At 45.2% G+C, this 16,363-nt stretch overlaps 1 protein-coding gene across 2 annotated transcripts; it reads right to left on the bottom strand.

Moving 5' to 3' along the window:
- Positions 1 to 203: 203 nt before the first annotated feature.
- On the bottom strand, positions 204 to 14,822 carry mpz (myelin protein zero). Of its 2 annotated transcripts, none has more exons than XM_085378384.1 (6): positions 14,618 to 14,822; positions 13,078 to 13,244; positions 10,348 to 10,561; positions 9,455 to 9,584; positions 8,898 to 8,940; positions 204 to 3,771 (listed from the first exon to the last, which is right to left on the bottom strand). In XM_085378384.1, the coding sequence occupies exons 1-6, from the start codon at positions 14,661 to 14,663 to the stop codon at positions 3,685 to 3,687; spliced, it is 687 nt and encodes a 228-aa protein (XP_085234510.1). In that variant the 5' UTR covers positions 14,664 to 14,822; the 3' UTR covers positions 204 to 3,684. The 2 variants fall into 2 exon arrangements, with proteins under 2 accessions (XP_085234510.1, XP_085234511.1); XM_085378385.1 differs by having other exon boundaries at positions 3,704 to 4,057.
- Between the last annotated feature and the right edge of the window lie 1,541 nt (positions 14,823 to 16,363).

Below are 16,363 nucleotides of genomic sequence, written 5' to 3'. Positions count from 1 at the left end.
TGCTGTTCTATAATGAGTTTCACTTCTCTTGCCAGCAGTAAGCATATTCAGATATTTCAAATGGTAACTATATCATTTTGGAAGGACCTTCGTCTTTTGAAAAGTTCATAAAAGTGAGTCTTGGCAGAGACGTACGTGACAAATTTACAGAAAGCTTAGCACTCGGCATAGAAAGAAAGACACGGCAGGCACTTTCAGCTGGGTTTACTTTTGTCTTCTGTTGACAACAGCTGGCGACGTGGGGATTTTATTTTTATTTACGTTCTCTTTACAACATATTACAGTCACCAAAAGTCGTTAGTGGTTCGAAAATGATCACAAGCATTAAAATAAATGTAAAAAAATGTAAGAAGCTCCAGTCATTTCAAATGAAGGAATGTTATTCTGCAACTACGACTAACACGGTTCAAAATACATACAAAACGTGTGTTTAAAAGGCAGTTTTAATGCTGTTTGTCTTACGTCAGGTGTCTGTGTGGCTTTGCTGAAAAAAGAAGAAAACATTCTAACTAATCCATTTGACTGGATAGTTAAACAGCGACTAGTGAAACCAGTTACATCGATGTGGATTTTAGCACCTCCATTCCTGTTATGAATTTTAAAGAAACATTCAAGTCTACGCTTTCCACCCTGCATATTAAGCTCACCAATCGCAGTCCATCTTTGGCTCAGGGTTGGGGAAGGAGCACCTTTAAAAGAAAGCTCTGGGGGAAGAGGAGGCTCTATCTGTAGTGATACATATGGATTTTTGGCTGGGCTTAACACACCAGATAAGTCTCTTCCTCTAAAGATTTCTCCCACAGCAAGCACCTTCTCCCCCCATCTTTTTTTTTCCTTCCCAGCCACATCGCGCTGCATCTAGGGCTAACCAAACCCTTATCCACCCTTCATCTTCTCTCTGACTCCGCACAACAACCTTGATTTCCCTTCATCTTTGAATAAAACATACCATAGAGACAGCCACACAGTACCTTCCATAACACACAAGGTCAGAAATATGACATATTCCAAAGAGTTATATTACATTTCCTCTCTGCCTCCATAAACATGTTCTCCATGTGTTTTCTTGCACACATGTAAAAAAGCCTCAGAAACATTTGCTTTACTTGGGGTGACATACTGCTTTTGTTTTTTAAACTTCACATGTAATCTAATTTTTTAACACTTTTAACAAGACACACATATACATAAAACACGCAATGGCGACCGGAAAAGAGCTAGCTAGATTATAAGTTTTTGTTTGGCGTCTTCAGTGAGGACTAAATGCGGATTTGTGCCCATCCGTTTCCTTCCTCTGGAAGTAGTGGGCAGAGGAGAACCTTTTGGCTTTCGAACCAGCAGAAAAAAAAGACAGTAAAGGGCCGGAGAAGAAGGGCTGGCAAAGGGACGTGCCCCTTAGGGAGGTGGTGCTTGAAGGGCAAACGAGAGGGCGGTGGTCGATCACTGGTGAACACGAAGGGAGGGGAGAGAGAGAGAGATGTCCATCACCGAGTTGAGAAAAGAGAAGAAGCAAGAGGAGGAAGGACAGAAGAGAGAGGAGCAGAGCATTGAGCTGTAGGCCTGGCAGTCAGATAAGGAGAGGCTTAAAGAGTGGAGTGGATTGTGTGTAGGCCTTTTCTGTGGGGGAATGATGCAGTGCAGACTCACTAACCAGCAGGAAGAGGAAGAGATAAAGGAAGTCAAAGACGTTAAGGACGGCGAGAACGAAACAGGGAGTTTAGAGAGAGGAGATGATTCTCAAGATGGGGGCTGACATGAAGAGCGAATAACAGAGGAGAGGAGACCGCAGAGGAGGCAGGGAGGGAGATGTAGAGAGAGATATCTTGTTACCAGCACACGCTAAAATAATTAGCCCTGGGTTGGCGAGGAGAAACGTGCAAGCGGATTAACTGGACCTAAAATAACTCTGAAGCTGCACCTCTTCCTGGTAAGCTCTTTTGTCAGACTCGTGAGAGCGTTCGCCAGCCTCGGGGGCCGTGACGTCATTCCAGGTTGTCAGTCCCCGGCCGTCGAGTCAACAGCAAACCGCCTCATGCACTTAGCGCAAAACAGCACAGCAGGGCCCCCACCACCACCACCTGCTCTGCTCGCCTCTCTCTTCCACCCCCTTCCCCCAATCTCCTGTCGTCTGAAAAATGTGCAGCTGTTACAGTAAGCCCGTACGCTCTTATAGGACCAGAAATAGCCCCCTTTAGCCAGGGCAGGGACACAGCGACAACCTCCATTAGCTCAAATGTGAGAGGATTGAATCACCCCGAGCTCGAGGGCTTGAACCTCTATCTGCGCCGGCTGAGAGCAGGAATCATATTTCGCTCCCACTATCACTCTCCTGTCCCTCTCTGTCTCGCTTTTTCTCTGTCTAAAGTCCAGAGTGCACTCGCAGCTCCGCTTAGTGTGTGTGTGTCTGTGTGTGTGAGTGTGTGTGTGATTGAGTTGTAAACATTAAGCGGGGACATTCAGGGGACTCTAAACACGAGGGGATATCTTTCAGGTTCCTCTTAAGGAAGTTATGTACATAGTTAGGCCCTAAACAGTTTTACAGTTTGCCCAATGAGCGCATACAGGATCTCCGGCGAGGCGTCGTGAAAATTATTTGACACCATTGCCGCTGATATAGTGGGACTATTCTTACAGCCAGTGCTGTCTTGAAAGAGTAGAGATAATAGAAAATAATGGGGGTTGCATCAGGCTGGGCGGAAAAGGAGGGAGCAGACTAGAGGATTGGAGGCAGTCATGGAGAAGTCAGACCTTTATCTACAGGAGGAAGAAAAGAGGGAAGGGAGGTGAGAGAAAGAGAGAGAGAGAAACAGGATAGAGCAGTTAGCATATAAATCACTTCTGTAATTTGAATTAACAAGAAAGTCAGGAAATTCACAGTGAAAGGAGGAAGAAATGGAATAGGAGAGGGGAAGAGAAGGAAGATCAGTGTGAGGTGAGAAAGTTGGAGTTTGACATGTCGCCTCTGAAAAAAGCAAATTGGCTTGTCCCTGCAGCCAGGGCTTCGTGATGCGTATCGGACGCACTTGGAGAAAGCTCTTCTTTTTTTTTTGGTGGATAGGATCACAATGAAAGGAACCAGAAAGGCAGAACCCAGCGAGCAGCTTTTTAGATTTTGTTATCAAACCAAGCCGTCTTAGGGTCTCGCTTCAAATGGCATATCTTATGACCTGACAAAAGCACTCGGGGTGCTGGCTGGTGTAAGAGATTATCACGACATCTAAGATCTCAGCCAGTATAGCTGCGTTTATAATCATCAGCCTGTGACAGGAGCAGTTATGATTTGACTCATTTATTCAGGGACTCAGGTTAGCGTTGTGGGTTGAAAGCAGGTTTGTGGTTTCTCAATAGACTTCCCACTCTCTTATCTTCGATGGGTCCCCCACCTCCCTCTCTCGTGGTCTGTTATTTGAAGGTGAGCTGATTGGCGAGCCTGGAGAGGAAGCCAAGCGGTTCGGACCTCCCTGTCCCTCCTTCACCGCTGGGGCCCTCCTCACCATTTCTGCGAGTCAGCTCCAGCTCGATGGTCATCAGTACCCGACCCGAGCCCTCCTCTCCTCCTCCCCCCGCCCTCTCTGTTTTTCTGACTATGGTTCGCTGCTGCTGCTTGGGCTGGGCCTTCCCCACCGCCTGGCGTACGGGCTGGAGCAGCCGGTCAGCGAACCCGCCCCAGCCCCTCCCCGTATCCTATTTCTTATCCTTGCGTGACTCCTGCTTCTTCTTTTCCGAGGTGGCCGCCTTCACCTTGGAGGGGTCGGCGGGAGGCACAGGGCCCTGTGGGGGGAGGAGGGAGAGGGGAATTGGGGGGAGAACAGGGGAGGAGAGTCACTTCAGGAGGAAAGGAGCGTGAGGAAGAAGAGAGAAAAGAAGGGGGGGGGGGGGTGACACAGGTGTGTTAGAGGTGAGAAGATGAAATATGGGGTTAGCAGGATGGGTGGAAATGTGAAGAGGAGAGAGAAAAACACATTTAGGTGGAAGAGGAGGAGGAGGAGGGTGAGGAGGTAGAGAGAGAGTTCTTTTAGGGGAGGGGGTAGCAAGTGAGGGGGGGCGGTGTCCAGAGCTGTAAGGGGGTGACAAAACAGGTAACCATGCGTTAGGATGGGACCCAGTGGCAGGTAGGCTCCATACACCTGTGACAACTGAGTGACAATTGATGATTAACAAACAGACAAACACACACACACATGCAGAGTAGATTTTGATTGGCTATTGAGCAAATATTTCCCTTGAATTATTTACATATCCAGTGTCTTTGAATTTGGCCTTGGTTTGTATGAATTAACTCTTTGCCGTCCTTGTCTCGGTCAAAAATAGATCCCTTTACTCTACCAGCCACATTCACCCATTCACTCCCACACATTCACGCAGTGCTTTTTATACTATACATACAGCACTTTTACTTTCACTTATCAAACACACATAAATGACACATCAGGTGCAGTTTCAGGGTTTTGAAATATCTCGCCCAAGGACGCTTTCGCATGCCGACTGAAGGCACCGGTGATAAAACCACCGACCTTCTCATTAGTGGACGATCTGCTATTCCTTCTGAGCCACCGCTGGATCCTTCAAAGAAAATGTTTACAAATGTCTCAAATTTAGCTGGAAAGTGTTTTCATCTAGGTTACATTTCAGTGCTGAACATTATTCCTCTGACTGGAGTTCACTACGGAGTGAAGACCTTTAGCTCAATGCGAGGAAGCCGTTTAAACACTGTTGAAAGTGCCGCTGCAGATGGAGCCGGGACAGTTAAACGCCACGCATTGAACTCTTTTTAATTATTTTTAAAAGAATGCTTTTTCATGATTAAAATCGAGACAATTTTGCTTTAAAGTCTGACTTTGTGACTTATAAATAATTATACTGTTGTCATTTTTCTTCTCCCGTTTTTATGTGTTTCGCTTGTTGTTCAAATACATAAATGGTGAAAATCCAATATGTTTGCACGACCCTATTGAAAAGAAATGCATCTCTTGGGGGGTTAGCCTGTTAAATATGAAACATGTTTTGATCCCAGACACGCTTCATTCGACCATTAAATACTAGATGTCTGGTATATGTTTTAGACTTTTACAGTTACACCAAGAACAGAAAAATTAAATCATTTCCAGGGTAGCTGCACTTTGAGGCACAGCATCCCATCACATTTAAAAAGGGCAGTTCCAGGGTCAGAGTGGCAACAGAAAATTAAATATTTCTGAAGTATCTAACTGAGCTACTGAATAAATAATAACTAAAGTGTGCAGGGGAATAGTCGTTATAAATCTTCAACACTGTTTTGCTGTAGCTGTGGTCAGGGACAGACCTGCGTAATCTCTTAACATCCTCCAGGCCTCCGGTTACCCTTTGAGGGTTTGGGTTAAGGTTAAGTTATGCATCATAACAGAAGAACTGAGAGCTAGGTACACTTCACTTAATTTTTAAAAGTAACATGCTCTAGTTTGAGAGCACGCTTGTTTAACCTGTGGCTAAAACACACTCTAACCCTAAACCTGAACGAGCCAAACTCTTTATTTAGCTTCTGCTTATGTAACTTTGCAGTTTTACTGGCAGTCCTTCTGTTTATCGTTTGTGTGTTTTCTAAAAAAAAATCTCCTATAAGAAATCTATAAACGCAGGAGGAGGAGAGAGGGAAAATGAAGTAAAGTGTTGCTTCATTTGAGCACAACAAATCCAGGAGGAAAGACTTGACCAAGTGGAGATAAGGTCAAGGCAACACTTAACTTTACAATAACTGTATTCCAGTGCATTAACCCCTGAGTTAACCTATTGAAAACTATCACAAGCGCATGATAATGCTTTGATGGAGCCTAATAAAACTTTGCTCGTATGTAATGGTTTTTATAATGCCATTCCTTTTGAACCCCGGGTCAGCACAGTGTTGTCGTGTTACAGAGAACAGAGTGAAGAGGGAAGCGTGCCGGATATGAGGCTTTGAGACTGAAATACTTCTCCTCTAATATGTGAGGTTAGTCAACAGTGGAAAGCACACTAGAGGCGGTTTCTACCCACTGAAGCTCCCAGTAATAATACCCCGCTGATTGCATTACAAAATTTATCTTCTTTAATTACGCACTCTGCAGAAGCTGCACACACAGACGGCAGTTGAGACACACAGTGCAACCAACTCGACAGGGAAGCTGCAAGGGCCGTCCGGTGTCATTATCTTCGATCATGCTTACATTCTCTCATACATCACTGTATTGTTTACCATTATGCATCCCACGATAGGCTCGAGTTTTGCACTGCAGTGTTTTCCATAGCTTCCACGCTAACGACGGGCTTGCTTCGTAAACACACTCCAGCCTGCTTATGCAGAACGCAGTACCACCCTCGTTACAGGGGCTGCACACACTTCAAAGGAAATGTGGGTACAGTGGCAAAATAGGAGGGACTGGCGGGGAGGTAGATAGGTAGGTAAGTGGCTGCGTCCCGTGCTGCATACTAAAAAGAGAAGGTGACAGGTGAGGAGGGAGATTGAGAGGTAGATGAAGAGCGAGAGGTAGTGATTTTCTGTCTGGAACCAAAGCTGATCAGAACCCAGAATACTTGAGGAGGGAGAGGAGAGAAACTGGAACGGGAGAGAGGAAGGGGGCGGCGGGGCGTGGAGTGGAGGGTGAGGAGGCAATCGGCAGAGAGAAAGAGAGAGAGAGGGAGTTAAAAAAAAATGAAAGAGCAAAGAAGGAGTTACAGATAGATGCTTCTCATGGTCAGCAAGGTAGTCGAAGGCATGGAGAGAAGAGGAAGATGCGACTGAAGAGTGGGAGACAGGGGACCGGATAAAAGGAATCTGAATGAGAGAGAGAGTGTGCGAGGGAGGGAGTGGAGTGAAGTGAGGCAATTGGGGAGTGGAGAAGAATGGGTGGGTTGTGTGTCTGTGTGTGTCTGTGCTCAGATCGATACTGAGTGCACTCAATTATCATTCCAGTACAGTGCGTGTGTGTGTATGCGTGTTCAATCCTGTGAGCTTTCTTATGTGTGTGGCTGCAGGGTAAAGTCCTCTTCCACAACTCCACCTAATGGGGAGTAGCGGGCACCACAGGGTTCCTTTGTCTCTCTGTCTCGCTCACCCTGTTGTTCACTTCCCTGCCCAAAAGCCTTTTTTGAGATTTGTAGTGCAAGCCCAGCAAACAGAGGAGCGACGAAGACGGCGATGCTGATGCAAAATTGTGTCATGTCAGCAGAGCCTCCTAATAAGGGCTATTTGATCAAACAACCACTTATGAGCGCACTGTAAACTCCCACGAGTCCTCTCTGTGTGTGGTGCAGCTAGAAGACCAGAACCAGCTCAGAGGAGCAAAATAAATAAATACTGGAGCTCAGATGGAAAAGCTGTTTTCGCTGTATATTTTTCTTCCAAGCAGAGACTTGCAGGAGAGTAACTGCAAATGACAACGTTGTCAAATATTTCAGTGTCCTTTTGGCGGCGAGTTATTTATTCATATATGCACTGTCATCCGCCGCAGGCACTTGAGAGCAACTGACTGCAGCTCAAGAATAACCTGACAATCATATGACAGTAGAAAGGAAAGAAGAAGACAGAAGGAGGAAGCGGGGCTCCGGGGAGATGAGAATGAGTGCACTTGTTTAAGGTAGGAGGAAGTCTCGGTCCTTGCCGGTGTCGCCCTCTAGGTTTACGCTACAGGGGCAACATGGCGCACTCCGGAGCCCGCCACCGCTTTACAGTTTGCTTCTACCTGTGGCTAAATGACTTGCTGTTACAATAACACCTTTGATCTCCTGCCGCGGATATCTTTACATGTCTCTCGTTTCAAAGCCGAGTCTTGATTGTTGAAAACGCCTTGAACTCAAATCCTTTGACTTCTGTCTCTCTATTTTTTTCTTTTTCTTTTTTTATTATCAGCATGCAAAGCATACAGTCGATTACAACCCTGCAGCCCCCACATTACCACAGAGTAATCAAACAGAACTTGCCCTGGTGCACAAAAGAATACAAGCCACCAAAATGTCTGATTAATCCACCTCTTGAGGCTATCACACCCCCATGAGGAACAGAAGGGGGAAAAAATACACCAACTCCTTGGCGTGCAGCAGCGTAAAACCACTGATAACAGCCCAGACCATAATAGACCCCGTGATTTTCATTTGACTCCCAGTGAGCAAAATCAGCAGCTCCCATCCATTTCCCCACTGCGAGCAATCATAGTCCCATTCAGTAAGGCAATAGCATTAGTGCCATAACCTGGCCTCGGCCATTTCACAGTCACTGGTTTGAGTTTTTCCTTCTTTTTTTTTGTTTTTTGCCCCGTAGCTGTGTACTGGCACCATAGTGTTAGGACGCCTCCCATCCCACCCCCGAGGGAGCTGAAGCAGTGGTGAGGACCACGAGAAAGAAAGGTGTGACGGTGTGGGCTTTAAAGCACCACGAACGCTGAGACGACACAAGAATTTAACAGCTTAAACACTGTTATTAGTGTTAGCGGGCCCAGCTTTGAATGGCATGTTATTTTGTTGTTGATATGTTGCTGAGAGGAGGAGCCGGCTGAGTGTGAGGGCATACTCGAGCTGGTTGGACTGGCATCGGGGGAATGCGATTAGGAAACTGTGCCGTTATGCACTGTCATGTTGGATGTGTGCTATTGTGTTGCTGCACTGCAACAGAGGAGATGAATATTCCCTCTGACAACATGTTTCCTGAGCCCAAATACTCAAACACTGAATGCCATTGTAACCTCTCCAAAAGCACATCATTTTACTATTAGCGCCTGAATGTGACAGCAAACCAATCTGTTGCTTTTGGTGTTGTCGGCTGGATGTGTATATGCGCCGGTCTGTGTGTGTGTGTGTGGTGGGGCTGGAAGGAGGCAGAGGAAGAAGAGGAGCGGGGGCAGGAAGGAGAGGAAGAGAGGCATGTGGAATAAGTAGAAGGAGAAACTTGCCTGTCTCTGCTGTGAACCCTCTTTCTTTTTCTTGCCATGTTTGCTGGAGGGGACAAAAGAAAGACAATGTCAGGATGTCGAATCTATCTCTCCCTCCAGTGGTCACAGGGCTGCATTGCCTGGCAGCCATCATAAAGAACATCAACTTAATCTACTGGCCCTGTCTCAAGCACAGCCCCCAGGTGCTAGATGTGTTAAGATCTCATAAGACTGGAAGATTGGAAGGGTATAAGCAAGATGATGAATCTGTCATTTTCATGATCTAGTAGATAATCCACTCAGAAACCTTCACTTCACTACTTTTAATCATCTCGCCTTGGACCTGAGCAGTACTGTTTTTAGATTAAATCTAAATCGAGAGATCATTATCTGTGTCTTTACAGCTGACTAACTTCAATTTTAAACTCCGCACACCTAACCAAATCAAATCGTGGTACAGCAGCTATGCCAGCTTGGCCACGCAGGTGTCCATGCCAGGGATGGGCTCCGGCTTCAGCTCCAGTCCCTGGCAAAAACCCGACTGGCAGAGAGCCGCCGGCCACAGGCCGGGCACTGACCTGACACTGAGGCTGAAGACTCGGCGTGCCACCAGGAACCTCATCAGGTAGTAGATGACCACGATGAGCACCAGCAGGCCCAGGACCACCCCGATGATAGCTCCTGTGATCACGCCAGCCTGGATGGGCACTATGAGTGGACGAGAGGAAAAAGCAGATGAGGAAAGGTCAAAAAGGACAAAGATGGAAAAGTGGCAGTGGAAAGCAAATGCCAGGTTGAAGTCAGGAGTGTTCATAAGAAAAAAAATAGTAAAGGAGATGGAAAAGAAACGATGCTGTCATTTGTGGGAGGAAATTGGTAGGAGAGGAAAGGGTAAACAAAGCTAAAAGGAAAGTGAATAAGAGATGAAAGAAGCAAAGAAAAGTAAAGCAAAAGATAAAATAAAGGTTGAATGAAAGATTAAAGATACCAGCACAGTGAAGGTAGAGAAGGAGATGAAGCGACAGAGAGATAAGGTAGAATAAAGGTGAGATCAGAGAGAGAGTCATGGAGAGAGGTGCTGAGGGAGAAAGTGGAAGACGATGGCGTAGGGGATGGAAGAGAGAAATGGGAGGAGAAGCTGAGAAGGAGGGGGAGAGAAGAAGTGAAAGGGAGGCAGTGATAGCAATCGCAAATAGAGAAAGAGATAAAATTGTAATTGATTTCATTTAACGGGAGGTGCGAAGAATTCTAAATGAGGCAAAGCAACGACTGGTTTGAAGACAGTCGCTTGATTCGGATGAACGGCGAGAACTGAGATTAATTTCAGAGTTTCAAATGATTAAAACAAATGAGAACAGTTCACTTTCAATGGAAAAAAAAAAGAATCACTGAAATATAGCATTCAGGGCGGGTGGGAATCTAGCAAGCAGGAATTTAATTTAGGAGACAAACCCCCCACAGGACGTCTCACCTTTCTCAAACACCAGCAGTCGGACACTGGAAGGCCGGCCCACTATGTCAGGGGGGTTCTTGGCGTCACAGGTGAAGGTGCCGTTGTCATTGAGCTCCAGGTTTTTGAGCAGGATGGATCCGTCACGGCGACCTGGGTTTCCCACAAACTCCAGTCTGTCTCTAAAGGGACCCTTGTTGTCAACGTAGGCAGCACCACCAGTGTAGTGGAAGATCTACAAAGGACAGTCAACACACTGTCACTCTGACTAATGCTGCATTTGGATGTTTAGTAAGTAGAGCAGCAGATCAGACCTGTGATTTCCTGCAATAACAAATTTTGCCACTATTTGTGTGCATTTTTAAAAAAATATAGAGATGCACGAAGCACCTGTCAGGGGGACACTCATGGAGCATTAGAAAAAAATAGGGCACAGCTTTTAAAACTGGCAAGCAGCTTTACACGAGGGCCAGAAAATAATATTCAAAAGCAGCTCCTGAGGGGTGTAGCAAATGTGACGCCAATTACTACCGCACGAAAAACATATACAACATTTATAACTAATATATGGTGGATAATTGATAACTGAGGGGGTTTGGGGAATTCCAGGGAGTGGACCAAATCCCAGTGAAACATATGAGCAGTCTATTGTTTTGCATTTATAACCTATTAATTATTAAGTCCATTCAGCGTGCTGCCATTACTGCAGCAGCAAGTCTACAGTCATTACCGCTGCCTGCTGACACTGACTGCGGTGACCTATAGATAGTTTAACTGACAGAGTTAGCCAGTTTACTGTTTCTGATGCAGACGTTGTGCTTGTTTGGTTGCCCTATTTAGAGGTTCTTATCTTTCCCAATAATACAACAGTAGGTTGGATTAAATTAGCCCATTCTTGATTTATTCCACCACCACAGCTCCCAGAGCAAGAGCTAGCTACCTGTTTCACTGTATTAAATTAAGCAGATGCACACTAATCACTGTGGTACTGCAGTTAGCCATGATGTTGTTACTGGGAACAAAGCACTTTTTCTTAATAGTTTTGGTCTGTTTCTTGTGCACATCTTGTGCTCTGCACACACAGGTTAATGTATATGGTCTCAAACCAGGCAGCTTACAGCTTATTGAAGGCTTGTAAATCTCACTCCTGCTGGACCAGCTTAAACTGCAGTATTGACTGCACAGTGTTGTCAAAGGTAGTTTTACATGTAAAGCAATTTAAAAGCCGGAAGCAAAGGAGAGCTTTGCATTTAGATGTCTGCATAGTGTCGTGGCTTCTGGTTCTTCTTCCTGGAAGAAGTGCCATGACTTTTAAAATGATGACACGCTGTCACCAAGTATCGATTATTAAACATTAAATGGTCACAGTGGCAGAATAAGGGTGATGCTCTGGATTTTACAAGGTCAAGGTCAAATGTGTCTTTCAAGGTTTCATCTATAAATAAAGACCTGAGGCCTGCGGTTGCTGTTACCAAGTCCCACGTGAAAAGAAGAGGACCTTTCATATGATTAACGTGTCAGAAATCAAGTATGACATTTTAAAGGGACAAATGCAGCGTGACAACAGATAGAGATATGAAACTGTAAATCTGTCCAGGCAGGGAAAGAAATGAGCGACTGAAGATAAGTGAGGAAAAAAATAAATAAAAGAAGAAGAGAAGTCTAGTTTCAAAGTGAGGCCACCGCGGGAGACAGATGAAGGCGAAGGAGGTGAGGGAAGGACATAATGAGAGAGGAGGGGAGGGACAAAGAAGGTAGAGCTGTGGAGGAGGAGATTAAGGGAGGTGGACAGAGGGAGGCGCAGTCAGGATGGGGAGATAGAGAGATTAGAGAGATGGCAGGATGATAAGGGCAGGGAGAGTGAAATTAAAGAGCAGGAGGCAGGTGATGCAGCGGGAGGAGTGGGGAGATTAGCAGAGAACGTTGCTTTTAGTTAGTGCAGATGTTAGAGTAAACTGAGTACTTGTGTATGATGACATTTCAGATATGCACAGTACTGCATTTGCTGGATTAAACATGGATTTGTTTTTGGATAACCGCGCTCCCTCAGTGCTCTACAAATCACTTTGTGAATTTTGGAAGACATTTAAAATACAGACATCCGAAGATTAAAGAACATCTCCCGAGAGAAATCAAATCGCGTGGCCTCCAAAAGAAAACCACACCTTCTTCCTATTATCGGTTTTCTCCCTTTGCTTGCTGTGTTTCACAGAGATGGTGAAAACAATAAAAAGTCTTTTGGCAGAAAATATAGACATTGTTGGCAAGTCTAAATTTCTGTCAGTGCAGCAGACTTGTGTACTTCCCTCCTAAATATTTATACATGACTTTGTGAATGTGAGAACAGTGGGAGTAAACAACATAAGAATGTCATTCATGCAAATAGCAAAAAAGGAGGGAAGGCTCTCCTGCTGCAGCCCGCTTTAGTGATTTACATCTGGCTCTTTAGCTGCCAAATGCTCCATTATTTCAACAGCTAGACGCTATCGTTGGCTGTCTGCTGTATAATTCTGGACAAGAGATGTTTTACTGACACAGCTGCATGCTGCAGATGAAAACAACACTGTTGTGGGCAGGGAAACAATGGCTTTATAGATACCACACTCGGTGACGTTTCGCTGGAGTTTCATCAAGCGCAGCTTTGATGCGACTATACTTGAATTGCTTGTTCCTTTCAAAGTAGCCGACCTATAAACACACAACCTTTCATTTTGCATAGCGTGTGTATATGTGTGTGAATTTGAGTATTACAGAGATGGAGTCCCGTGAGCCATCGGGCCTGTATGTCCAGGAGAAGGTGACGTCCTCCGAGGTCCAGCGCCAGGAGAAGAAAGAACAGGAGAGTCGGATGTCAGAGCCCACCAAGGCGTGCCGCTCCCAGCCAGTGTAAATCGCTATGGCTTGGGACTGCTCAGGCACTGGGAGACACAAAGCAGGTTTAAGTAGTTAATTCACACATAGAATAAAACAAAATATTCTGGGAGCTCATATTATTTTTGATACTATGAGCTGACCTTCAGGAATCTAAATCTGTAACTACAAAAACACATGTACATAGTTGTTAGTGTGAGCTGGTATAAAAAAATTAACATGCACTGTTTCTTAGAATACCTTGAGTACCTTTGTGAATATTTTTACACCTGAACTGTTATCAATAGACACAAAGTAGTCCTCTTTTAGCATAATCCTAGGTGCATGCATATACATCCAGATAGTCACTGACAAACTGCACATTAAGTGGGGTCAAATGTGCCATTGATTCAGAGTTGCACTCAGTAAATATTTGGGTTGTCTCTGAAAGGGGGAGCTTCATTTTCTCCATTGGTATGGATAATGTTGGCCTAATCATGTGCACAGTTTATGGTTGAATAATATTTAATGACCTATGTTAATTCAGTCTTGGCTGCAAAAATCAATATTTTAACTTCCTCCAAAAATGCACTCAGCATCTCAAACAACTACCAAAGCCCCTTGGAGCTGCACAGCCTCGCCGCTGAGCAGTATCATTTTTTTTGTATTGTTCACTTTCCCTTGGACCGCGCCACCAACGAGTCACAGTATTCTCACTGCTGTATCAACACAAATGCCCTTAAGCACTCTGGAGTTTTCAACACCCAGGGAGTAAAGTTCGCAGCTTTCGCTGTGCACATCCTTGAGCGATAGCCAACCCCCGCAAAACTTGTCAATGAAATCACGCTTGACGTTTTTAATTAAAATTCCGACAAAACATCTGACAGGAGGGAGTTTAGAAAGCTGCCTCCTCGAGAGCAAAAACTCTCAGTTAAAAAGTTGCAATGCTGCTGCTCTTTAAAGTTACATGCTTGGAGACACCTGCTTCGAGAGAGAAGCACAGATGGACGGTGCTGACCCATTTACTGGAATGCATGCAAAAAGAGACTGAATCTTCTACAGGTGTACTGTTGGCCTTTTAGATTAAATCAATACAGCAAATGCCAAGATATCAATTAAAATGCTTTAGCTAAGTGTTAATCCAGTGTAGTGGGAGGTATTAGAGTGCACTCTGAGATTGATTCAGTATCAAAGCTATTAGACCTTTTTCATTGTCATCAAGTTTATTAGTTTTCAGGTAGCACAAAACAGACAAAAACCCACTTTGCCATATCCTCACATCAATAGAAAGATCATTTCTACATCATCACTTTCAGTAGATTAAGTTAAGTGTGAGCTTTTTTTTGTTAGAGAAGTCCTCAAAAATGAAGTTAAAACTTTAAAAGAAGATGTTTTCTTTCATTTTTCCCCCCGTTTTTTTTTTTTTTTTTTTTTGTTTTACCTATTCCCAGGAGGGCAACCGACGTCAGCGCCAAAAACGTCAGCATGGTCTCTGGCTTCTACGGAGCTCCCAAAGGACTGATGCTGCAGACCCGACTGGAGTCGGTCGAGGAAGAGTCCCTCTCTGGAGGGAGCGTGAGTGGAAGGAGGAGAAAGAAAGAGGTAAAAGAGAGTGGAGGGGTGCAGGATGCCAGGACAGAGGGCTTCAAAACAGGACAACAACAGAAAACCCACTGTCCCAAGTTTTATACCCAACCACACCCCTCGTTCAGGCCTCAGCCCGGCCCATTCCTCCTCTCCTCACACTCCCCTCCTCCCGGCTCGCTCCATTTCCCTCTCTGAAATAAATGAGCGCATGCTGTCTTTTGAAGTGGAAAAGAAAGGCAGGTGACAGACACCTCCTCAGTACAGTAGTTGGTGAATTAATTGGATAAACAATAGGCAACTAGGGGCGAATTTGCAAAGTATGTGCGACATTACAGAGTGATGAATGTGATGTGTCACATTCAACCCTCACCTTGATGTGACTGAGCTGACAGGAGATGCTAATTAACACTTAGTGTGTAGGTGCAGGTAAAGGCGTGTGACGGGGACTCGCGACCATATGCGGCTGCTCTGTATGTGATCACTGCTCGCATGTTAGTATAACATGGAGAGATCCAGCAGAGAGGTCAGTCCAGGGCTCTCTCCTCCATCCCCCATGCCTCACCCCTCATTCTCCTCTCCTTGCACTTTCACCCTGTGGCCCAAACAATGCACCAACTATTTTCTCTCATTCTTCCCCCTCTTCAGATTCCTGTCATTTGCTGACGTCTCGCACTCGAACACAAAGGAGAGAGAGTGGACAGGGCCTGACTGGTGTTTGCCTGTCTGTCAATGGGGCTTTCTTCCTCTCCCTTTCTTTTTCCCTGCCCAGACAAAGCTGCGTATTGAAATCGCAGCACCCACTCCTCAGTTTTCCAGTGGCACAGACAGCAGTATAGTGTGGGGAGAGACATGCTATATATAGATGGGTTGATATGAGGACAAGAGAAGAAGCACCGACGTGAAAGTGAGGCAGCGGCGAGATACAGGCGCAGGGTGAGGAAAATATGAGAAGGAGAGCAACGGTGTGAGCGAGAGTGAAATAAAAAAAATTTAAAAAGTCTGATTTCTGGAGGTTTCATTCAATCATTTTGTCACCCGTCATGAATATGGATTCATTTAGCCGCTGGCATATTTGTAGTGAATACATGCTCAAATTAGTAGTTCTCCTCTAGCTTCAGCAAACACACAAGCTGGATACACTCAACATTGAAGTGTAAATCATATCAACCTTGATTCAAGTCCTGCTGCCTCTCTTTAGAATTTGTATATGATGAGTGAGAAGAGCTGGCACTTGACAAGGATGTCCACTTTACCCACTTCATGTCATTATTACACTGAGCCCACTTATCCAAGTTTTCTGGGATAAAAATCAAGGCTCTCGTTTTGCAAGGTAGCACAAAGCCAAGAGAGCAGCAAAGCGCCGAGCATCAGATCAACTGTCTCTCACGTTTCAGACGACAGCATACATTTATTTATTTTTTTTGCCACTTGTGACAGCCACTCGTTCATCTTAACTCCTCAGATACCCCCCTGACGGATCAGCTGAACAAAATGGATCATCTGCCAACTTGTTGGCGCCATCAACTGTCTAAGCTTTGGCTTGAATGTCTAAATCGCGACATCCTTAACAATTATTGCAGATCCTGCCTTCAGGCCCCAG

The sequence above is a fragment of the Diplotaxodon limnothrissa genome, linkage group LG18 (genome assembly GCF_057381915.1).
Source record: "Diplotaxodon limnothrissa isolate DT_005_m linkage group LG18, D_limnothrissa_male_GT1.1, whole genome shotgun sequence".
Taxonomy (NCBI): Eukaryota; Metazoa; Chordata; class Actinopteri; order Cichliformes; family Cichlidae; genus Diplotaxodon; species Diplotaxodon limnothrissa.
Note: the sequence above shows the minus strand (reverse complement) of the source record. Positions and strands in the feature narration are given on the sequence as shown.